Source organism: Staurois parvus, unplaced genomic scaffold, assembly GCF_062004578.1.
Source record: "Staurois parvus isolate SC_StPar_1 unplaced genomic scaffold, SC_StPar_1.0 ptg002793l, whole genome shotgun sequence".
Taxonomy (NCBI): Eukaryota; Metazoa; Chordata; class Amphibia; order Anura; family Ranidae; genus Staurois; species Staurois parvus.
In genome coordinates, this window is record NW_028320589.1 from 25,357 (window position 1) to 45,061 (window position 19,705).

A 19,705-nucleotide genomic window follows, 5' to 3' on the forward strand; every position below is an offset into this window, starting at 1 on the left:
CTCTTCCTCTCCTCTCCCCTCCCCTCTTCTCCTCTCTCTTCCTCTCCTCTCCTCTCTCTTTCTCTCCTCTTCTCTCTCTTTCTCTCCTCTCCTCTCTCTCCCCTCTCCTCCTCTCCTCTCTCTTCCTCTCCTCCCTCTTCTTCTCCTCTCCTCTCCCCTCCTCTCCTCTCTCTTCCTCTCCTCTCCCCTCCCCTCTTCTCCTCTCTCTTCCTCTCCTCTCCTCTCTCTTTCTCTCCTCTCCTCTCTCTTTCTCTCCTCTCCTCTCTCTCCCCTCTCCCCTCTTCTCCTCTCTCTTCCTCTCCTCTCCCTCCCTCGCTCCCCTCATTGTTAGTCTCACACCTGTCACCTGTAACCATGCAGCGAATCAGTACCTTTGTTTTCTTTACCTGTAACAGCGGAATGTGGTGGCTCCGCCTCCTCGCAGTGATCTAGGAAGCGAGGTGGACGGTGGATGTTCAGGACTAGTCATGGCTACAGAGAGGACTCCCAGCAGGAGGAAGCAATGTGTCTTCCATAGGACCTTCCTCAGGCTCCCCTTTGGGCGATGTGAGCGGAGAAGCAGGAGCAGCAGCAGGAGCAGTTATGGTAAGTGATGGGGGACATGGGCCGGGGGGGACAAAGGGCATGAGCCGGGGGGGACATGGGCCTGGGGGGGGGACACCGACTGCAACCTGAGAGGACATCTTTTAAAGGCCTTCCTCCATCTTCCTCATCTTCATCAGTGGAGGGGGTAGGAGCTCAGAAAACAAAGTTAGGGTGGATAGATCAAAACCCAGACAATCATATCTATAACACTGCCTACAGCATAAGAATCATCCAACCAGAGGCTGCAGTGGATAGACTCGGCACATTGCTGTATTAAGAAAATAAAAATCACATGTCCCTTCCCCCTCTCATAAGGAGCCTTTTTGCACAGATCACCAGAACAGGCGGACCCCGGAGGGCCCATTTCCACTGCCATGTAATGCGTGTAACATGCGTGTGCTGGATTGCACTGCCATTTAGTCTGAATGAGAAGCCAAGGCATTAGAGGCAACACACCCAGGGCGCAGCGTGAAGCAACAGCCGTCCGTTGCGTGAGAAGGGAAGAGCATTGCGGGGGTTTGGCAGCCTATTCATTTTCGGAGGAGCTGCCGTCACACAACGCACATTACAGCATGACACAGCAGAAGGACGTAATGCGGCCCTAAGGCAGTGCTGGTCTGCTACCTGTCAGTATACTCAATGGTACAGCCCGTCACAAATGTGCCCCCGTCCCCGCGCTGCAAGGGTTACATGTCTGTTCACGGCTACGGGGATGAAAAACAAAACATTTCACTCACCCGATCCTCCACTCCCGCAGGCTCCTCCAGATTGTAAGCCGGATCCCCGCAGCCTCTTCTCCCCTACACTTTGGTGGTCACAGGCCTCTGACATCATCAAGGCCAATGCAGAGCCCATAGCCTGACCCTTCGCTCCCCCCCAGCAGCTGACGCTCTGCTCCAATCTCCTACACTGTGACAGTTCCAGGTCCTCTGATGTCATCAAGGCCAATGCAAAGCCCATAGCATGACATTTCAACCCCCCCCCCAGCAGATGGCGCTCTCTTCTTCTTACCTAAGCTTCTGCAGACATCATCAAGACCGATGCAGAGCCCATGGCCCCAATCCTCCACTCCCCCAGCACTCAGCGCTCCCCTCTTCACCCCTATGCCCCGGTGGTTGTAGGTCCTCTGACATCATCAAGGCCAATGCAGAGCCCATAGCCTGACCCTTCGCTCCCCCCCCCCAGCAGCTGACTCTCTGCTCCAATCTCCTACACTTTGACAGTTCCAGGTCCTCTGACATCATCAAGGCCAATGCAGAGCCCATAGCCTGACCCTTCGCTCCCCCCCCCCAGAAGCTGAAGCTCTGCTCCAATCTCCTACACTGTGACAGTTCCAGGTCCTCTGACATCATCAAGACCAATGCAGAGCCCATAGCTTGACCATTCGCTCCCCCCTCCCTCCCATCAGCCAACGCTCTGCTCCAATCTCCTACGCTGTGACAGTTCCAGGTCCTCTGACATCATCAAGACCAATGCAAAGCCCATAGCCTGACCCTTCACCCCCCCCCCCCCCAGCAGATGGCGCTCTCCTCTTCTCACCTACGCTTCTGCAGTTCAAGTTCTTGACATCATCAAGACCGATGCAGAGCCCATGGCCCCGATCCTCCACTCCCCCAGCACTCAGAGCTCCCCTCTTCACCTCTATGCCCCGGTGGTTGTAGGTCCCCTGACATCATCAAGGCCACAGCAGAGCCCATAGCCCCCAGCAACCACTGCTCTCCTCTACTCCCCTACACTCTGGCAGTTCAACGTCCTCTGACATCATCAAGACCAATGCAGTGCCATAGCTCTGTCCCCTGCTCCTCCAGTTGTTGCCACTCTCTCTTCATCCCAATGGTCTGACAGTTCCAGATCCTCTGACATCATAAAGACCAATGCAGAGTCCCCCATAACCTGGTGCTCCCCTCTTCACCCCTATGCTCCGGTGGTTGCAGATCCTCTGACATCATCAAGGCCACTGCAGAGCCCACAGCCCGAGCCTTGATTCCCCCAACAGCCGCAGCTCTCCTCTACTACCCTACACTCTGGCAGTCCAATGACCTCTGACATCATTAAGACCAATGCAGTGCCCATAGCCCTATCCCCTGCTCCTCCAGCAGTTGCCGCTCTCCTCTTCATCTCTACAGTCTGGTGGTCCCAGGTCCTCTGACATCATCAAGGCCAATGCAGAGCCCATTACTTGATCCTCCACTCCCCCAGCAGCTGGTGCTCTCCTCTTCTCCCCTATGCTGGGAGAGTCCCGGGTCCTCTGACATCATCAAGGCCATTGCAGAGCCCGTAGCCCCAAGCACAGGAGTTGCAGGGCACACTGTGTGTACTGGGAGCACAGGAACTGCAGGAAACACTGGGAGCACAGGAGTTGCAGGGCACATTGGGAGCACAGGAGTTGCAGGGCACATTGGGAGCACAGGAGTTGCAGGGCACATTGGGAGCACAGGAGTTGCAGGGCACATTGGGAGCACAGGAGTTGCAGGGCACACTGGGAGCACAGGAGTTGCAGGGCACACTGGGTGCACTGGGGACATTGGGTGTACTGGGAGCACGGGAGTCACAGGGTACACTTGGTGCACTGGAGACACTGGGTGTACTGGGAGCACGGGAGTCACAGGGTACACTTGGTGCACTGGAGACACTGGGTGTACTGGGAGCACAGGAACTGCAGGAGACACTGGAGACATTGGGTGCACTAGGAGCACAGGAATTGCAGGGCACACTGGGTGCACTGGGGACACTGGGTGTACTTGGATCATAGGAGTCACTGGGTGCACTGGAGACACTGTGTGTACTGGAAGCACTGGAGTTGCAGGGTGCACTGGAGGCATTGGGTATACTGGGAGCACAGGAGTTGCAGGGTACACTGGAGATACTGGGTGTACTGGGAGTACGGGAGTCACAGGGTACCCTGGGCACATTGGACACTGGGTGCACCGGGAGCACAGGAATTGCAGGGCACACTGGAGACACTGGTGACCACAATGAATAATACGCCAACAATGACCTACAGTCAACAATCGGCTTGGAGCGGGCGACTGTTAAAGGGAAATATTTACTGACCAACATTCTCAATTATATCAATCCTTTTCAAAGGGGTGTGGTTTGAAAAAGTAGAGGCGTGGCTCTCACATCTACTGTGAACGATCCCCATAGAGATGCTGTGTCAGTCATAGTGGTTTATCTAATAGGGGAGCCGAGCTCCATGCGTATCTACCTTTGTGACAATGTTGCCTCCACGGTTCTCCCGGTTTATCTTGGCTTTTTATATATTTTATAGCCATTCTACGGAAAGATGATAGTTTTAGGTCGGGGAGTCTGGAGGAGTAAGTCAGCAGTTGACCTTCTGGTGAAATTCCTTATTTCCGACTCACTGTGGAGTTTTGGGTGTTCAGGTGGTTTTTGTGTTCTGGTGGTTTGGGTGTTCCGGTGGTTTTGGGTATTCATGTGGTTTGGGTGTTCATGTGGTTTGGGTGTTCATGTGGTTTGGGTGTTCCTGCAGTTTGGGTGTTCAGGTGGTTTGAGTGTTCAGGTGGTTTTTGTGTTCTGGTGATTTGGGTGTTCCAGTGTTTAGGTGTTCGGGTGGTTTGGGTGTTCCTGTGGTTTGGGTATTCCTGTGGTTTGGGTGTTCCTGTGGTTTGGGTGTTCCAGTGGTTTGGGTGTTCATGTGGTTTGGGTGTTCAGGTGGTTTTGGTGTTCCTGCAATTTGGGTGTTTCAGTGCTTTGGGTGTTCAGGTGGTTTGGGTGTTCGGGTAGTTTGGGTGTTCGGGTGGTTTGGGTGTTCAGGTGGTTTTGGTGTTCGGGTGGTTTGGGTGTTCGGGTGGTTTGGGTGTTCGGTTGGTTTGGGTGTTCGGTTGGTTTGGGTGTTCAGGTGGTTTGGGTGTTCGGTTGGTTTGGGTATTCAGGTGGTTTGGGTGTTCGGGTGGTTTGGGTGTTCAGGTGGTTTGGGTATTCAGGTGGTTTGGGTGTTCGGGTGGTTTGGGTGTTCCAGTGTTTTGGGTGTTCCACTGTTTTAGGTGTTCAGGTGGTTTTGGTGTTCAGGTGTTTTAGTTGTTCAGGTGTTTTGGGTTTTTCGGTGTTTTGGGTGTTCCGGTGTTTCGGGTGTTCTGGTGTTTTTGGGGTTCCCTCTATTTCTATTGCTTTCTTCAAACAATAAAAAGTGAACGTAAAGTGTACGACCTGGCAAAAAAAGTAACCCGTTTGGAATATCTCTGCAATGAATGCACATATTTCATTTATTTCCCAAAAAGTGCTGCAACTACAAACAAACATTCCCGTTGATTGGCCAGAAATCCAGTGAGTTCATAACTCCCTGTTGGATCTGACAACACCGTGCCTCTGCAGCCCCGCAACGTCAACCAGCTTCATCAGCCCTGCCCACTGGAGATCAGAACCCCTCCTATCCCCACCCCTCTCTGTCCTCCACATGTATACATTGGTTGATTTCCCAGTACAACAAAGAGCCTGCCCACACACTGCGGAGATGTAGTTCTGGGGGTGTACCCATGTCAGAAGGAGCTAACCTCCCAGCCAACCGCCCCAGCAAGAATTCTGAGGTCAGTAGGATGTCACAGACAGGGGGCCATATTTACTGGAAGGAGGACAGTGCAGGTGATTTGAGGAGTGTTCCTGTGGCTGGAGAGGCAGCAGTTGGATGGTGGAGGATGGTGGAGGATGGTGGAAGATGGTGGAGGATGGTGGAGGATGGTGGAGGATGGTGGAGTGTAGCAGGCCGGGCTATTGAAGGGCATGCCAGAGACTGCATGGAGGCACCAATGTAATGGAGGTCCACAAGGTACACTAGGAGTCTCTGCATGACACAGGATGCTTTGGGGTAAGAGAAGTTACGGGCAGCACAGGGGCACACTGGGGTCTCTAGATGAAACAGGATGCTATAGGGTGCACTGGTGTCACTATATGTACTGGGTCACTGGAATCACAGCACAGGGTACACTGGGCACCCTGGAGTCATTGGATGTACTGGGCACCCTGGAGTCACTGGATTTACTGGGTACACTGGAGTCATAGAGTATATTGGATGCACTGGGAACAATGGGTGTACTGGGTGCACAGGAGTCTCAGGGTACACTTGGCGCACTGGAGTCAATGGGTGTACCAGGTGCACAAAAGTCTTAGGGTACATGGGGCACACTGGAGTCAATGGGTGTACTGGGTGCACAGGAGTCTCAGGGTACACGGGGTGCACTGGAATCAATGGGTGTACTGGGTGCACAAGAGTCTCAGGGTACATGGGGCACACTGGAGTCAATGGGTGCAAAAGAGTCTCGAGAACACTGGGCACACTGGAATCAATGGGTGTATCGGGTGCACAAGAGTCTTAGGGTACACTGGGTGCACTGGAGTCAATGGGTGTATCGGGTGCACAGGAGTCTCAGGGTACACAGGGTGCACTGGAGTCAATGGGGTGTATCAGGTGCACAGGAGTCTCAGGGTAAATGGGATGTACTGGAGTCAATGGGTGTACTGTGTGCACAGGAGTCTCAGGGTACACGGGATGTACTGGAGTCAATGGGGTGTATCGGGTGCACAGGAGTCTCAGGGTACACGGGGTGCACTGGAGTCAATGGGTGTACTGGGTGCACAGGAGTCTCAGGGTACACGGGGTGCACTGGAGTCAATGGGTGTATTGGGTGCACAGGAGTCTCAGGGTACACGGGGACTTGTAGTTTCTCAAACAGCTGGAGGGCCGTCGGTTTGACACCCTGAACGCCAAGAAAGGTTCTTCTTCCCCCAATCCATCCGAAACTAAAAAAACAAAAAAAACAAAAACTAGCTGGAGTTTGTAGTATATTTGCAGCGCAGGGAGCTGAGGATGTTTAGTTTTGTTTGCAATCCTTTCCTTCGTACGCCTCGCAGTGATGCGTTTTCTTTGGATTTTTGTGACGTTACAATTCAATAGATTCACATATTTTAGAGGATTATTATCCAGAGTCTTCCCAATACGGACGTTTTCTGTTCTTTCAGGTTTTTGGGTTTTTTTTCACCTTTGGGTATCAAGTATTGTCTATGATCAGATACATTGTTTATGATACATTGATCTCGTCAATTGGGACATCAGGGGTGGGCTTGGGACCCAATATTTCGGAGGGGATGAATCGCACGCCCGCCGTTGGGTGACATTGTTATGATGTCATCGACCTTCCGCCTTGTGTGTGTTTACATCAATAAAAATGCGAAGGAAACCGCACAGCTGAGCATACTGAGAAAAGCGGCAACAACTAGACATTCGCTACAAAAGGAAATCGTTCGTTTCCTTCTGTAAACAATATCTTCAGAGCTAAAGATAAGACCGTATTGGATGTGATAAGTATCCTTTATTGACGTAACAATCGTGAATCGCAAGGAGCGCATGGCAGTACATAGTTAGTCTGGCTGAAAAAAGGACAAAAGTCCATCCAGTTCAACCATTCACCCCCTTCCAGTCCGGACACTTTCACCCCCTTCCAGTCCGGACACTTTCACCCCCTTCCAGTCCGGACACTTTCCCCCCTTCCAGTCCGGACACTTTCACCCCCTTCCAGTCCGGACACTTTCACCCCCTTCCAGTCCGGACACTTTCCCCCCTTCCAGTCCGGACACTTTCCCCCCTTCCAGTCCGGACACTTTCACCCCCTTCCAGTCCGGACACTTTCACCCCCTTCCAGTCCGGACACTTTCACCCCCTTCCAGTCCGGACACTTCCCCCCCTTCCAGTCCGGACACTTTCACCCCCTTCCAGTCCGGACACTTTCCCCCCTTCCAGTCCGGACACTTTCACCCCCTTCCAGTCCGGACACTTTCCCCCCTTCCAGTCCGGACACTTTCACCCCCTTCCAGTCCGGACGCTTTCACCCCCTTCCAGTCCGGACACTTTCCCCCCCTTCCAGTCAGGAGCACTTTCCCCCCCTTGCAGTCCGGACACTTTCCCCCCCTTCCAGTCCGGACACTTTCCCCCCCTTGCAGTCCGGACACTTTCCCCCCCCTTCCAGTCCGGACACTTTTACCCCTTTCCAGTCCGGACACTTTCCCCCCCTTCCAGTCCGGACACTTTTACCCCTTTCCAGTCCGGACACTTTCCCCCCCTTCCAGTCCGGACACTTTCCCCCCCTTCCAGTCCGGACACTTTCCCCCCCTTCCTGTCCGGACACTTTCATCCCCTTCCAGTGCGGACACTTTCACCCCCTTCCAGTGCGGACACTTTCACCCCCTTCCTGTCCGGACACTTTCACCCCCTTCCAGTGCGGACACTTCCCCCCCTTCCAGTCCGGACGCTTTCCCCCCCTTCCAGTCCGGACACTTTCCCCCCCTTCCAGTCCGGACACTTTCCCCCCTTCCAGTCCGGACACTTTCCCCCCCTTGCAGTCCGGACACTTTCACCCCCTTCCAGTCCAGACAATTGAGCGGCAATGCCCGAGGGCCCTGGGTCAGTCGGGGGCCCCACGAGATGCCCCTGGTAACTTTCATAGGCTTTTTTGGGTGTGGGCGAGGACACAGGGGCCCCACGATCCCCTATTTCCCGGGGGCCCCATAAGTTTTCAGTCCGCCCCTGTACACGCTCCTGTGTTTATATTGGCCGCCATTGCCCGTGACTGATTGGCTGACATCGGAATTCAGGTGCAACAGCTGGGGGAGGCGTAAAAAAAACTGCAAAACAAAAATATCAACACCAGAAGGAATTGCCGTATAGCATAGCGAGAAAATCCATCGTCTGCTATGGACCCCACAGACATCTACCCCATGGGGCCACACGATCAACAGAGACCATTGATAAAGCTTGCTCTGTTTTCCTCCGACCCGTAAATGTTGTCAGAGGACGATGTGGTGACAACGCGACTAAATGCCGAAAGCCGGGCAGAGGATCTGAGAATAATAGAGGTCCTCAGAGATGAAATCCAAAACTGGACGATGTTTAGTGTGCTCTGTGCATTGTCTTCATAGAACCCTCCGACACCCTCCTCATCGTCCTCATCGTCCTCATCGTCCTCATTGTCCTCATTGTCCTCATGCTCCTCATCGTCCTCATCCTCCTCATCATCCTCATTGTCCTCATGCTCCTCATCGTCCTCATCCTCCTCATCTTCCTCACCCTCCTCACCGTCCTCACCCTCCTCATCGTCCTCACCCTCCTCATCGTCCTCACCCTCTTCATCGTCCTCACCCTCCTCATCGTCCTCACCCTCTTCATCGTCCTCACCCTCCTCATCGTCCTCATCCTCCTCATCGTCCTCACCCTCCTCATCGTCCTCACCCTCCTCATCCTTCTCATCGTCCTCACCCTCCTCATCCTCCTCATCGTCCTCATCCTCCTCATCGTCCTCACCCTCCTCATCGTCCTCACCCTCCTCATCCTCCTGATCGTCCTCATCCTCCTGATCGTCCTCATTGTCCTCATCCTCCTCATCGTCCTCATCGTCCTCATCGTCCTCATTGTCCTCATCCTCTTCATCCTCCTCAATGTCCTCATCCTCCTCATCTGGACATCCGTTCTGCTGATCTCCTGCAGACTCATTTAGCTGCTTCCTTTCCACAGCTCCAGTGTCAGCCGCTCATCATTGCTCTTCCTTTTCCTTTCTTTTATTCTTCACTCCTCTCTCTCTCTTATCCTCTTCTCTTCCACCTCAGCTCTCCTCTCTTCTCTTTCCTTTTCATCGTCCTCTCTTTTCTTTTCTTTTTTTCTTCCTCTTTCTCTCTCTCCCCCCCCCCCCCCCCCTTATATCCTCTTTTTCTTTCTTTTTGCTTCTTTTCTCTTTTTTTCTTTCCTTTACTTTTCATTTTCCTCTCTCTTCCCCATTTTATCTTCTTTTTCCTCTCGCTCTCTTCCTCTTACTCACTCTCTGTCTCTCGCTCTCTCTCCCTCTCTCTCTTGCTCTCTCCCTCTCGATCACTCCCTCCCACTCTCTCTCTCTCTTCCTCTCGCTCTCCCTCTCTCTCCCTCTCTCTCTCCCCCCTCTCTCTTCCTCTCGCTCTATCCCTATCACTCTCTTCCTCTCCCTCTCTCTCCCTCCCTCTCTCTCCCTCTCGCTCTCTCCCTCTCTCCCTCTCGCTCTCTCCATATCGCTCTCTCCCTATCGCTCTCTTCCTCTCCCTCTCTCTCCCTCCCTCTCTCTCGCTCTCTCCCTCTCGCTCTCTCCCTCTCGCTCTCTCCATATCGCTCTCTCCCTATCGCTCTCTTCCTCTCCCTCTCTCTCCCTCCCTCTCTCTCCCGCTCGCTCTCTCCCTCTCTCCATATCGCTCTCTCCCTATCGCTCTCTTCCTCTCCCTCTCTCTCCCTCCCTCCCTCTCTCTCCCTCTCGCTCTCTCCCTCTCGCTCTCTCCCTATCGCTCTCTCCCTATCGCTCTCTTCCTCTCCCTCTCTCTCCCTCTCGATCTCTCCCTATCGCTCTCTCCCTACCGCTCTCTCCCTATCGCTCTCTTCCTCTCTCGCTCTCTTCCTCTCGCTCTCTCTCTTCCTCTCTCTCTCTCTTCCTCTCGCTCTCTCTCTTCCTCTCTCTCTCTCTTCCTCTCGCTCTCTCTCTCTTCCTCTCACTCTGTCTTGCTCTCTTCCTCTCGCCCTCTCTTGCTCTCTTCCTCTCCCTCTCTTCCTCTTGCTCTCTTCCTCTCGCTCTCTCCCTCTCCCTCTTGCTCTCTTCCTCTCGCTCTCTCTTGCTCTCTTCCTCTCTCTCTCCCTCTTGCTCTCTCCCTCTCTTCCTCTCGCTCTCTCTCTCCCCCCCTCTCTTCCTCTCGCTCTCTCTCTCCCCCTCTCTTCCTCTCGCTCTCTCTCCCCCCCTCTCTTCCTCTCGCTCTCTCTCTCCCCCCTCTTGCTCTCTTCCTCTTGCTCTCTTCCTCTCTCCTCTCATTTTCTTTTCATTTTCCTCTCTCTCTTTCTCTTACACTGACATTCGGTGAGCCAGGCTCCCTTTGCTCCCAGACACTGGCAGTCCTGACATCTCCTGGCCGCTTGTTTGCTGCTCATACAGGACCCGCCATCTGCTTGAATGATGTAGAAATGTCAGACAAGACCAGACACAGAGAACCTGTATAAAATCTCTGTCCCCGAGGACAATCCCTGGCTGTGCCAGAGCCTCGCAGACCGCACCCAGGTATGTTCCATTGTGGCTGGCAAGCTTGTAACTAAATAATAAATAGATGTCTCCAGCCTCCCTCTACTCCATTGTGAAATCTACAAGCGGCTGTCCTGGAAATGCGTTTTCACATTTTTTGGACTACGAAGACGCACACAAGACTGCGATCCTTCATACTGGATGCCGTTAAAAGTATTTGAAGTTAAAATTGCAAAGTTTTGCACATTTTGGTCAATCTAAGTGGAATTTGGCGTGTTAAGCGTTAATGTTTTTTCCTTTTTTTCTACCAGCCGATTTCCTGCTTGAAATAGAAGCAGTTGGACTGGTTTGTCCACAGCAAAAACGCACAACACAAAGGTTCCCCACATCCTGAGATTTCAGGGATGAAGGAATGTATGTAGAGCCCAAACAATGAAGAAATGTACTGAAAATATTCCTGTGGTCTGAATACCCCTCCGGATGGGGGTGCACTCTTAGGGCCCATTGGTACATGTGCGTCGTGCCAACACGCACTAAAACGCACGTCACAAGGCATGTTATGCAGCATGTTGTGGTGCTATTTACTATGGTGTCCGCCCCAACCACAACACATATGCCATGCGTTATGGTGCGCTGTCCACCGCAACACGCATACCGTGCGTTATGGCGTGCTGTCCGCCCCAACCACAACACATATACTGTGCGTCATGGCGTGCTGTCCACCCCAACCACAACACGTATACTGTGCGTTATGGCGTGCTGTCCGCCCCAACCACAACACATATACTGTGCGTCATGGCGTGCCGTCCACCCCAACCTCAACACATATACTGTGCGTTATGGCGTGCTGTCCACCCCAACCACAACACATATACCGTGCGTCATGGCGTGCCGTCCACCCCAACCACAACACATATACCGTGCGTCATGGCGTGCCGTCCACCCCAACCACAACACGTATACTGTGCGTTATGGCGTGCTGTCCGCCCCAACCTCAACACATATACTGTGCGTTATGGCGTGCTGTCCGCCCCAACCACAACACGTATACCGTGCGTTATGGCGTGCTGTCCGCCTCAACCGCAACACGTATACCGTGCGTCATGGCGTGCTGTCCACCCCAACCACAACACATATACCGTGCGTTATGGCGTGCCGTCCACCCCAACCACAACACATATACCGCGCGTTATGGTGCGCTGTCCACCTCAACCGCAACACATATACCGTGCGTCATGGCGTGCCGTCCACCCCAACCACAACACGTATACTGTGCGTTATGGCGTGCTGTCCGCCCCAACCTCAACACATATACTGTGCGTTATGGCGTGCTGTCCGCCCCAACCACAACACGTATACCGTGCGTTATGGCGTGCTGTCCGCCTCAACCGCAACACGTATACCGTGCGTCATGGCGTGCTGTCCACCCCAACCACAACACATATACCGTGCGTTATGGCGTGCCGTCCACCCCAACCACAACACATATACCGCGCGTTATGGTGCGCTGTCCACCTCAACCGCAACACATATACCGTGCGTCATGGCGTGCCGTCCACCCCAACCACAACACATATACCGCGCGTTATGGTGCGCTGTCCACCTCAACCGCAACACATATACCGTGCGTCATGGCGTGCCGTCCACCCCAACCACAACACATATACCGCGCGTTATGGTGCGCTGTCCACCTCAACCGCAACACATATACCATGCGTTATGGCGTGCTGTCCGCCCCAACCACAATACATATACCGTGCGTTATGGCGTGCTGTCCACCCCAACCACAACACATATACCGTGCGTCATGACGTGCCGTCCACGCCAACCACAACACATATACCGTGCGTCATGACGTGCCGTCCACCCCAACCACAACACATATACCGTGCGTCATGACGTGCCGTCCACCCCAACCACAACACATATACCGTGCGTCATGACGTGCCGTCCACCCCAACCACAACGCATGTGCCATGCGTCATGGCGTGCTGTCCGCCCCAACCACAACGCATGTACCGTGCGTTATGGCGTGCTGTCCACCCCAACCGCAACACATATACCGTGCGTTATGGCGCGCTGTCTGCCCCAACCGCAACACATATACCGTGCGTTATGGCGCGCTGTCCCCCCCAACCGCAACACATATACCATGCGTTATGGCGTGCTGTCCGCCCCAACCACAACACATATATCGTGCGTCATGACGTGCCGTCCACCCCAACCACAACACATATACCGTGCGTCATGGCGTGCTGTCCGCCCCAACCACAACGCATGTACCGTGCGTCATGGCGTGCTGTCCGCCCCAACCACAACACATGTACCGTGCGTTATGGCGTGCCGTCCACCCCAACCACAACACATATACCGTGCGTTATGGTGTGCTGTTATTAAAAAAGGGTCATGCATTTTTTAACCTGTTGTGGTGCAGTCGCCATAATTAATGCTGGCCCCACCCCCTCTCTCAGATGTGGCCATCTCTGAAAAGATTTTATGGAACTAATTAAAAAAACACTTTCCACTTTGTTCCAGATGTCCACCATGTAGAGACCACCCAACCCTCAGCAGAAAAATGGTCGCCGAAGGATTCATCCATCGCAGTCCTCGGCCTCTACCAGCCCCAACCTGGAGAAAATATGAACTCAGATGGAGCCACCAGGACTCATCCAGCGTTTGAGGAATCGGTCAATGGTTTGAATGGTGCTCAAGGAGACAACGTGGATCCAGTGTTGGTGATGGGTCATCAATCTAACTTTGCTCCACAGAATTCCATTGGCCATCAAAACATGGACTCTTTTGAGGTTTCGCTAGATGACCTAGGGCAGCGGGAAGTTGACTCTGCTTACTCTTCAGTGTCTCATATAGAAGAGGAATCATCACACCACATGGTGTCCCCTCCATCTCCCAGTATCTCCAGCATGGGTAAGACCTTGTTTTGATAGCTCTGAAATAGAAGAAAGCAAATGTGTCCCACACTAAAATTGATATACAGTCAAACAGGAGCACCAAACATGCATCCAGAAGTCCGAGTGGAAGATATCCCAGAATATTCTACTTGGACTCTTGGATGTTTGATTGGCGCTCATTCCATCGCTCTGTGGGTAGCCGGGTCCAAAGCTCAGGAACCAATTCTCACTCACTATACACTCAGAGGTGTAACTAGAACCTTCAGGGCCCCAGTGCAAGGAACCATGAAGGGACCCTGCCCACGGGGGCCCTGTCCATTGCTCCTGGCACCCTTTCTATCAGTCCCAGGGCCCTTCCCTCCAAGCTTTGGGCCTTCCCTCTGGGCCTTATCCTCTGAGCCCGGAGCCCTTTCCTCCAGGCCCAGGGTGTTTCCCACTGATCCTGGGGACCAATAGAAAGAAATAAAAGAGGTATGCATGGAGAAGGGGTGGACTGACCTTTTGGGAACTCAGGCACTGCCCGAGGGCCCGGGGTCAGTAGGGGGCCCCAGGAAATGGCCCTGGTACCTTTCATAGGCTTTTTTGAATGTGGTTTGAGTGTGGGCAAGGGCACAGGGGCCCCATGATCCCCTATTGCCCGGGGGGCCCCATGAGTTGTCAGTCCACCCCTGGCCAGGATCCAAAACAGCCGGTATGAACGGGATTTTAATACAATGGTTACCCTATATTTAAATGATTGCTGACTCATCCAGAGAAATTGCAGTAGATAAGTGGGTCACCAATCCTGGGGCCCTTGACTCTCATCGTGGGGCCCTTTCTATGCCCCGGTCCACACTGCTGCGGCTTATCATGCAACTTGCGAATCATAGGGGTTGATTTACTAAAAATGAAGAGTGCAAAATCTGGTGCAGCTGTGCAGGTAGCCAATCAGCAGAACTACACGAGATGACGCACTCTCCAGTTGTAGTAAATCAACCCCATAAAGTCAAAACACATTCATTTCAATAGTCACAGCAACAAAAAAAAAATGTTCCTGCGCTAAATTTCTGCAAGTTTGTGCGATTTGAGTGCCATGGACTGCAATCTTAAATCTCAAAAGTCAAGCAAGTCTCAGTGAAATCACGAACAAGTTGCAAGAAAGTGGAACTACTTTGGAGTCACAGCAATGTGAACCAAGCCTTTCAGACCTTTTAACTTGTTCCGCAGCGGGCCCCGTTCTTGCTGTCTTGGGGCTCCCCAACGGTGGTGAACGCCAGGGCCCGGTCACAAGTGTGGCCTTTGCGACCCTGGTGGTTCCACCACTTCACTCAGCTTCAACCAATGGGCCACACACAGGGGTGGACTGACAACTCATGGGGCCCCCGGGCAATAGGGGATCATGGGGCCCCAGTGTCCTTGCCCAAAATAAAAAAAGCCTATGAAAAAGGTACCAGGGGCATCTCATGGCAGTGCCCGAGTTTCCAAATGGTCAGTCCGCCCCTGGCCACACACCAGTGATATCACAAGAATCCAAAAAGTTTGATAGACAGCACGTGCTACATCCTTCCACCTTTTAGGTCCATCAAATGAAACAGCCAAGAGTCCAAGGTTTTCAATGATAAAATTGCTGTATAGAATAAATAGTTTATTTGGCCCCTGAAACGTGCTGGATTTCTTCTGCTATGAACCAATTTTATCTGTATCGTAAAAACTTTGGGCTCTTGGACATTTGTTTGGCGCTCTCATTGGACTGTATATACATGGATTCCCAAATCTGGGTTTTCCCCCTTTTTTTTCAAGGCATGTTCCCATTTTGTGGAGTGCTACCGAACCAGAGCTAGTGCGTCCAGTGAAAGCTTGATTGGCCCAATGAAAATCTGTATCTGGTGCCTCGTCTTTACTGCTGTATTTAGGCGTAGGCCCCAACGTAGAACAGTCAAAAATCAGAGTGAAGGAGATTCTTAAATTTGTAAAGTCTAGGGTTCAATTCACACCATAGATACTATAAGGATGAAGTTTACATTTTCTCCATGTGTTTGGATAATGTTCCTTGAGGTCCTTGGTTCCTCTAGCAATTCAAAAAGTTAGTGATGGTTTAATGGCCCCGTCCCTAAATTGCTTCTGGTGAATGGTCGTGTAAGACTGCGGTGGAGAACTTAGAGCAGGGGTCTCCAAATTTTCTAAAGAAAGGGCCAGCTTACTGTCTTTCAGACTTTAGGGGGCCGGGCTGTAGCCAGTGGGAGTGCAAAATGCCTTGGTATCAGTGTCCCATCATTGTTTATAATGGGAGGAAGTGCCCCATCGTTGATATCAGTGAGAAGATTAGGAAGTGCCCCATCGTTGATATCAGTGAGAAGATTAGGAAGTGCCCCATCGTTGATATCAGTATGAAGATTCGGAAGTGCCTCATCGTTGATATCAGTGAGTAGATTAGGAAGTGCCCCATCATTGATATCAGTGAGAAGATTAGGAAGTGCCTCATCGTTGATATCAGTGAGAAGATTAGGAAGTGCCTCATCGTTGATATCAGTGAGAAGATTAGGAAGTGCCCCATCATTGATATCAGTGAGAAGATTAGGAAGTGCCCCATCGTTGATATCAGTGAGAAGATTAGGAAGTGCCCCATCGTTGATATCAGTGAGAAGAATAGGAAGTGCCCCATCGTTGATATCAGTGAGAAGATTAGGAAGTGCCCCATTGTTGACATCAGTGAGAAGAATAGTGCCCCACTGATGGTGTCAGTAGGGGGAATGGTGCTCCATCATTGGTGTCAGTTGGTGGAATAGTGCCCCAAGGACCAGATAAAGGTAAGCAAAGGGCCACATCAGGCCCCCTGGCCACAGTTCGGAGACCACTGGCTTAGAGTATAAGCTTCCCAATGGCGTGAAATGAACGGTCAAGTGTTATAGATAATTACCATCTATCTTATTTTTTTAGAGACCGATGTGGGAGTGGACCCCGAGACAGGTGAACGTGCCATGGAGTAGCAGCCATAAGAAGGCTTCATAGGAGGAAGACTTTTGTACGTGTAGCAGAACTAGAAGATGTTTGGTCTCTTTGTTGGATTGGTCCCGTGTATCCATTATTCATTAAACTCAGGTTCTTGGAAAAGGAAAAATTGTGGACAGGACTGGTCAGTAAACCATTGGAAGACATCTTCTCAATAAAGAAACAGGAACTGACATGGAACCCCAATGCTTGGATCTTTCTGCTCGGGAAGCAAACTTGGCTTGTCCTCGTTGGAAAAATGGACCTGTGTGGACAATATGTGGTCATAGATGGTATATACATCCTAACCACACACATGTTTCTGTGTGAGGAGCACTTATCCATGTTTTGCACTAGAAGAACCATCCAAATGTACTAGAGGTTAGCGCCAACCCAAAACATTCTGGTCTGGAAGGGAAAAATGTCATAAATTGTTCTAGGCCGTTAGATATTTAACCAGAATTCAACTTTGGTTACTGTTTTTGGACAAGAAGAAGCCAATTTGTCTCTCCTTCCTTATCAGAAATTATGACATGTGAACACACAAGTATTGCCATATTCAGAAAACAGTAACTGTATCAGGGATTTCTTCAAAAATGGGGCAGGGACCTTCATTCGGATGCAGGATAAGGGAAGGTTTAGGGTTTGGTGGGCCCATTTGCTTATCACTTCTCGTAGACTGATGTAGGGAGATCCCACCGTCATCGTCCATCTATTTGGTCCTGTCTACTTCGGGGTGTTCCATCTCCTTCCGTTGCATTTTCCGTAATAAAAATTGAAATAAAGTACCCAAGCAGAAAGTATCTGGTGGTTTAGCTCCCCAGCAACTACCATAGGCTGTAATATCAGCTCTGGGTGCTCTTTGAACCAGATGAGGTGACTTCTTGGCTTGACTTGACTTCAGGAGATTCGGACTCCCAGAACAATGGCTGAATATGACATATGAGTTTGTAAACAGCCGGATCCGATATCTTATAGTAGAAGTGCACCTAGAAAGGCCATATAAATGAAAAACACATTTTCTAACCTGGCCAATCAGCATCTGAGTAGGCTTCTCTTGACCTTCAAAGTCAACCGAATACACCTTGGGAGGGTATAGGTATAGGTGGCCAAACCATGGCTTTTCTTAGCCGTTTGGGTAACTAACCTACAGTACATACTGTAAGAACCAAGAAAATGTAGAGACTAATGACCCGATAAGCAGAAAAATCTAAAGAGAACCTGTATTGGAGATCTAGAGCTAGCACTGATGACTCGTTTTTAAGTGTGCATGAGCCAGGGTCGCTATCCCCATCCTACTGAAACTCTCTAATCCAGGGGCGGACTGACAATTCATGGGGCCCCCGGGCAATAGGGGATCATGGGGCCCCTGTGTCCTTGCCCAAACTCAAAAAAGCCCATGAAAAAGGTACCAGGGGCATCTCATGGGGCCCCCTACTGATCCAGGGCCCGCGGGCAGTGCCTGAGTTTCCAAATGGTCAGTCCGCCCATGCTCTAGTCATGTTCTGACCCGAGGCAAGGATGCATCTCTGAAGTTGGTACTTCAGAACCAAGCCAACATCAGCACCTCCCGTACTTGTGTCCTCAGCTTTTCGTTAAAGCTAAATTAAAGTCACAGAGACAGATGTTTCAGCAGATAGCAGTTGTACTAACAGCCTCCATTTTCTTTGCCTCGCCTGCATTTTCCTGTTCCAGCAATGGCGCAGGGAGTCTAAATATGACTTTGCAGTCCAACCGGCATACGAGCTAGACCTAGTGCCCTCAGTAATCAGCACTCAGCAACGGATCTGGACAGATATGCCCCCTCTTTTGCTTTGCAATACATGTTTACTGTATGTGAGGATTGTGGTCGTTACTCAACTCTTCCAGAACAGCGGAGGAGGAGGATAGGAAGCAATGATTTAGTGAAATAAATTTTCTTTTTTTTTTTAGTCATTTCTAAGCAAAATTGGTCAAATGCAGGGGGTGGGGTGGATGGGGGCGGGACTATAAAGCTAATAAGATGGTGTAATGCTTCATATGGACATTAACCCCTTCCTGCTGACTTTTTTAACTGGAGGGAGGGGCATTCATGACCTTCTCATTCACGTGTGATTGGCTGCAACAGTGGTCACATGATTGGGAGCCTGTTCCTCTCTATTTGTCCCATTTACTGTTATCACTCAAAGTGATAGCAATTCCTAAATTTTGGGTTGTTGCCAGAACAGGAACTCCTTCCCAATGGAGACTCATATTCTGGTGGCCACCTAGGATTCCCTCAATTTGGAGAGATTTCCTTTTACTTCCTCTTTTGGCTATGGGACAGGAAGTGAAGGGAAATCTCCCCAATGGGACATTCCCCCTATTTTTCCCGTTGACTCTTAGCACCCAAAGTAAAAGAAACTTCTAAATTGTGGGTTGTCACCGGAACAGGAACTCCTCCCCAATAGAGACTCGGATTCTGGTGGCCACCTAGGATTCCCTCAATTTGGAGAGATTTCCTTTTACTTCCTCTTTTGGCTATGGGACAGGAAGTGAAGAGAAATCTCCCCAATGGAACATTCCCCCTCTCTGTATGTCCCCTGTACTGTTTTCACCCAAAGTGAAAGAAACTTCTAAATTTTAAGGTGTTGCCAGAAAAGAAAAAACCCTTCCCCAATGGAGACTCTGATTCTGTTGACCACCTAGGATTCCCTCACTTTGTAGGGATTTCCTTTCGCTTCCTCTTTTGGCTATGGGACATGAAGTGAAGGGAAATCTCCCCCTGGGACATTCCCCCTATTTTTCCCATTGACTGTTATCACCCAAAGTAAAAGAAACTTCTAAATTGTGGGTTGTCACCGGAACAGGAACTCCTCCCCGATAGAGACTCGGATTCTGGTGGCCACCTAGTATTCCCTCACTTTGTAGGGATTTCCTTTTACTTCCTCTTTTGGCTATGGGACGGGAAGTGAAGGGAAATCTCCCCAGTGGGACATTCACCCTCTCTGTATGTCCCCTGTACTGTTTTCACCCAAAGTGAAAGAAACTTCTAATTTTTGGGTGTTGCCAGTACAGGAACTCCTTCCCAATGGAGAATCGGCTTCTGGTGGCCACCTAGGATTCCCTCACTTTGGATGGATTTCCTTACACTTCCTCTTTTGGCCATGGGATGGAAAGTGAAGGGAAAACTTCCCCCTGGGACATTCCCCCTATTTGTCCCATTGACTGTTATCACCCTAAGTAAACGAAACT

General features: G+C 51.2%; 1 protein-coding gene across 1 annotated transcript; it reads left to right on the forward strand.

Annotated features, from left to right (window-relative positions):
* Window positions 1–216: 216 nt before the first annotated feature.
* LOC149429117 (uncharacterized) lies at window positions 217–18,423 on the forward strand. The gene is made up of 3 exons (XM_089666710.1): window positions 217–585; window positions 13,152–13,541; window positions 16,442–18,423. Exons 1-3 carry the CDS (start codon window positions 468–470, stop codon window positions 16,489–16,491), a joined length of 558 nt encoding a protein of 185 aa, XP_089522836.1. The 5' UTR covers window positions 217–467; the 3' UTR covers window positions 16,492–18,423.
* Window positions 18,424–19,705: the final 1,282 nt, after the last annotated feature.

Coding starts and splice junctions, on each gene's coding strand:
- LOC149429117 (XM_089666710.1), top strand. CDS start 468: ATGGCTACAGAGAGGACTCCCAGCAGGAGGAAGCAATGTGTCTTCCAT. Junction 586..13,151: donor CAGCAGCAGGAGCAGTTATG/GTAAGTGATGGG, acceptor ACTTTGTTCCAG/ATGTCCACCATGTAGAGACC. Junction 13,542..16,441: donor TCCCAGTATCTCCAGCATGG/GTAAGACCTTGT, acceptor TTATTTTTTTAG/AGACCGATGTGGGAGTGGAC.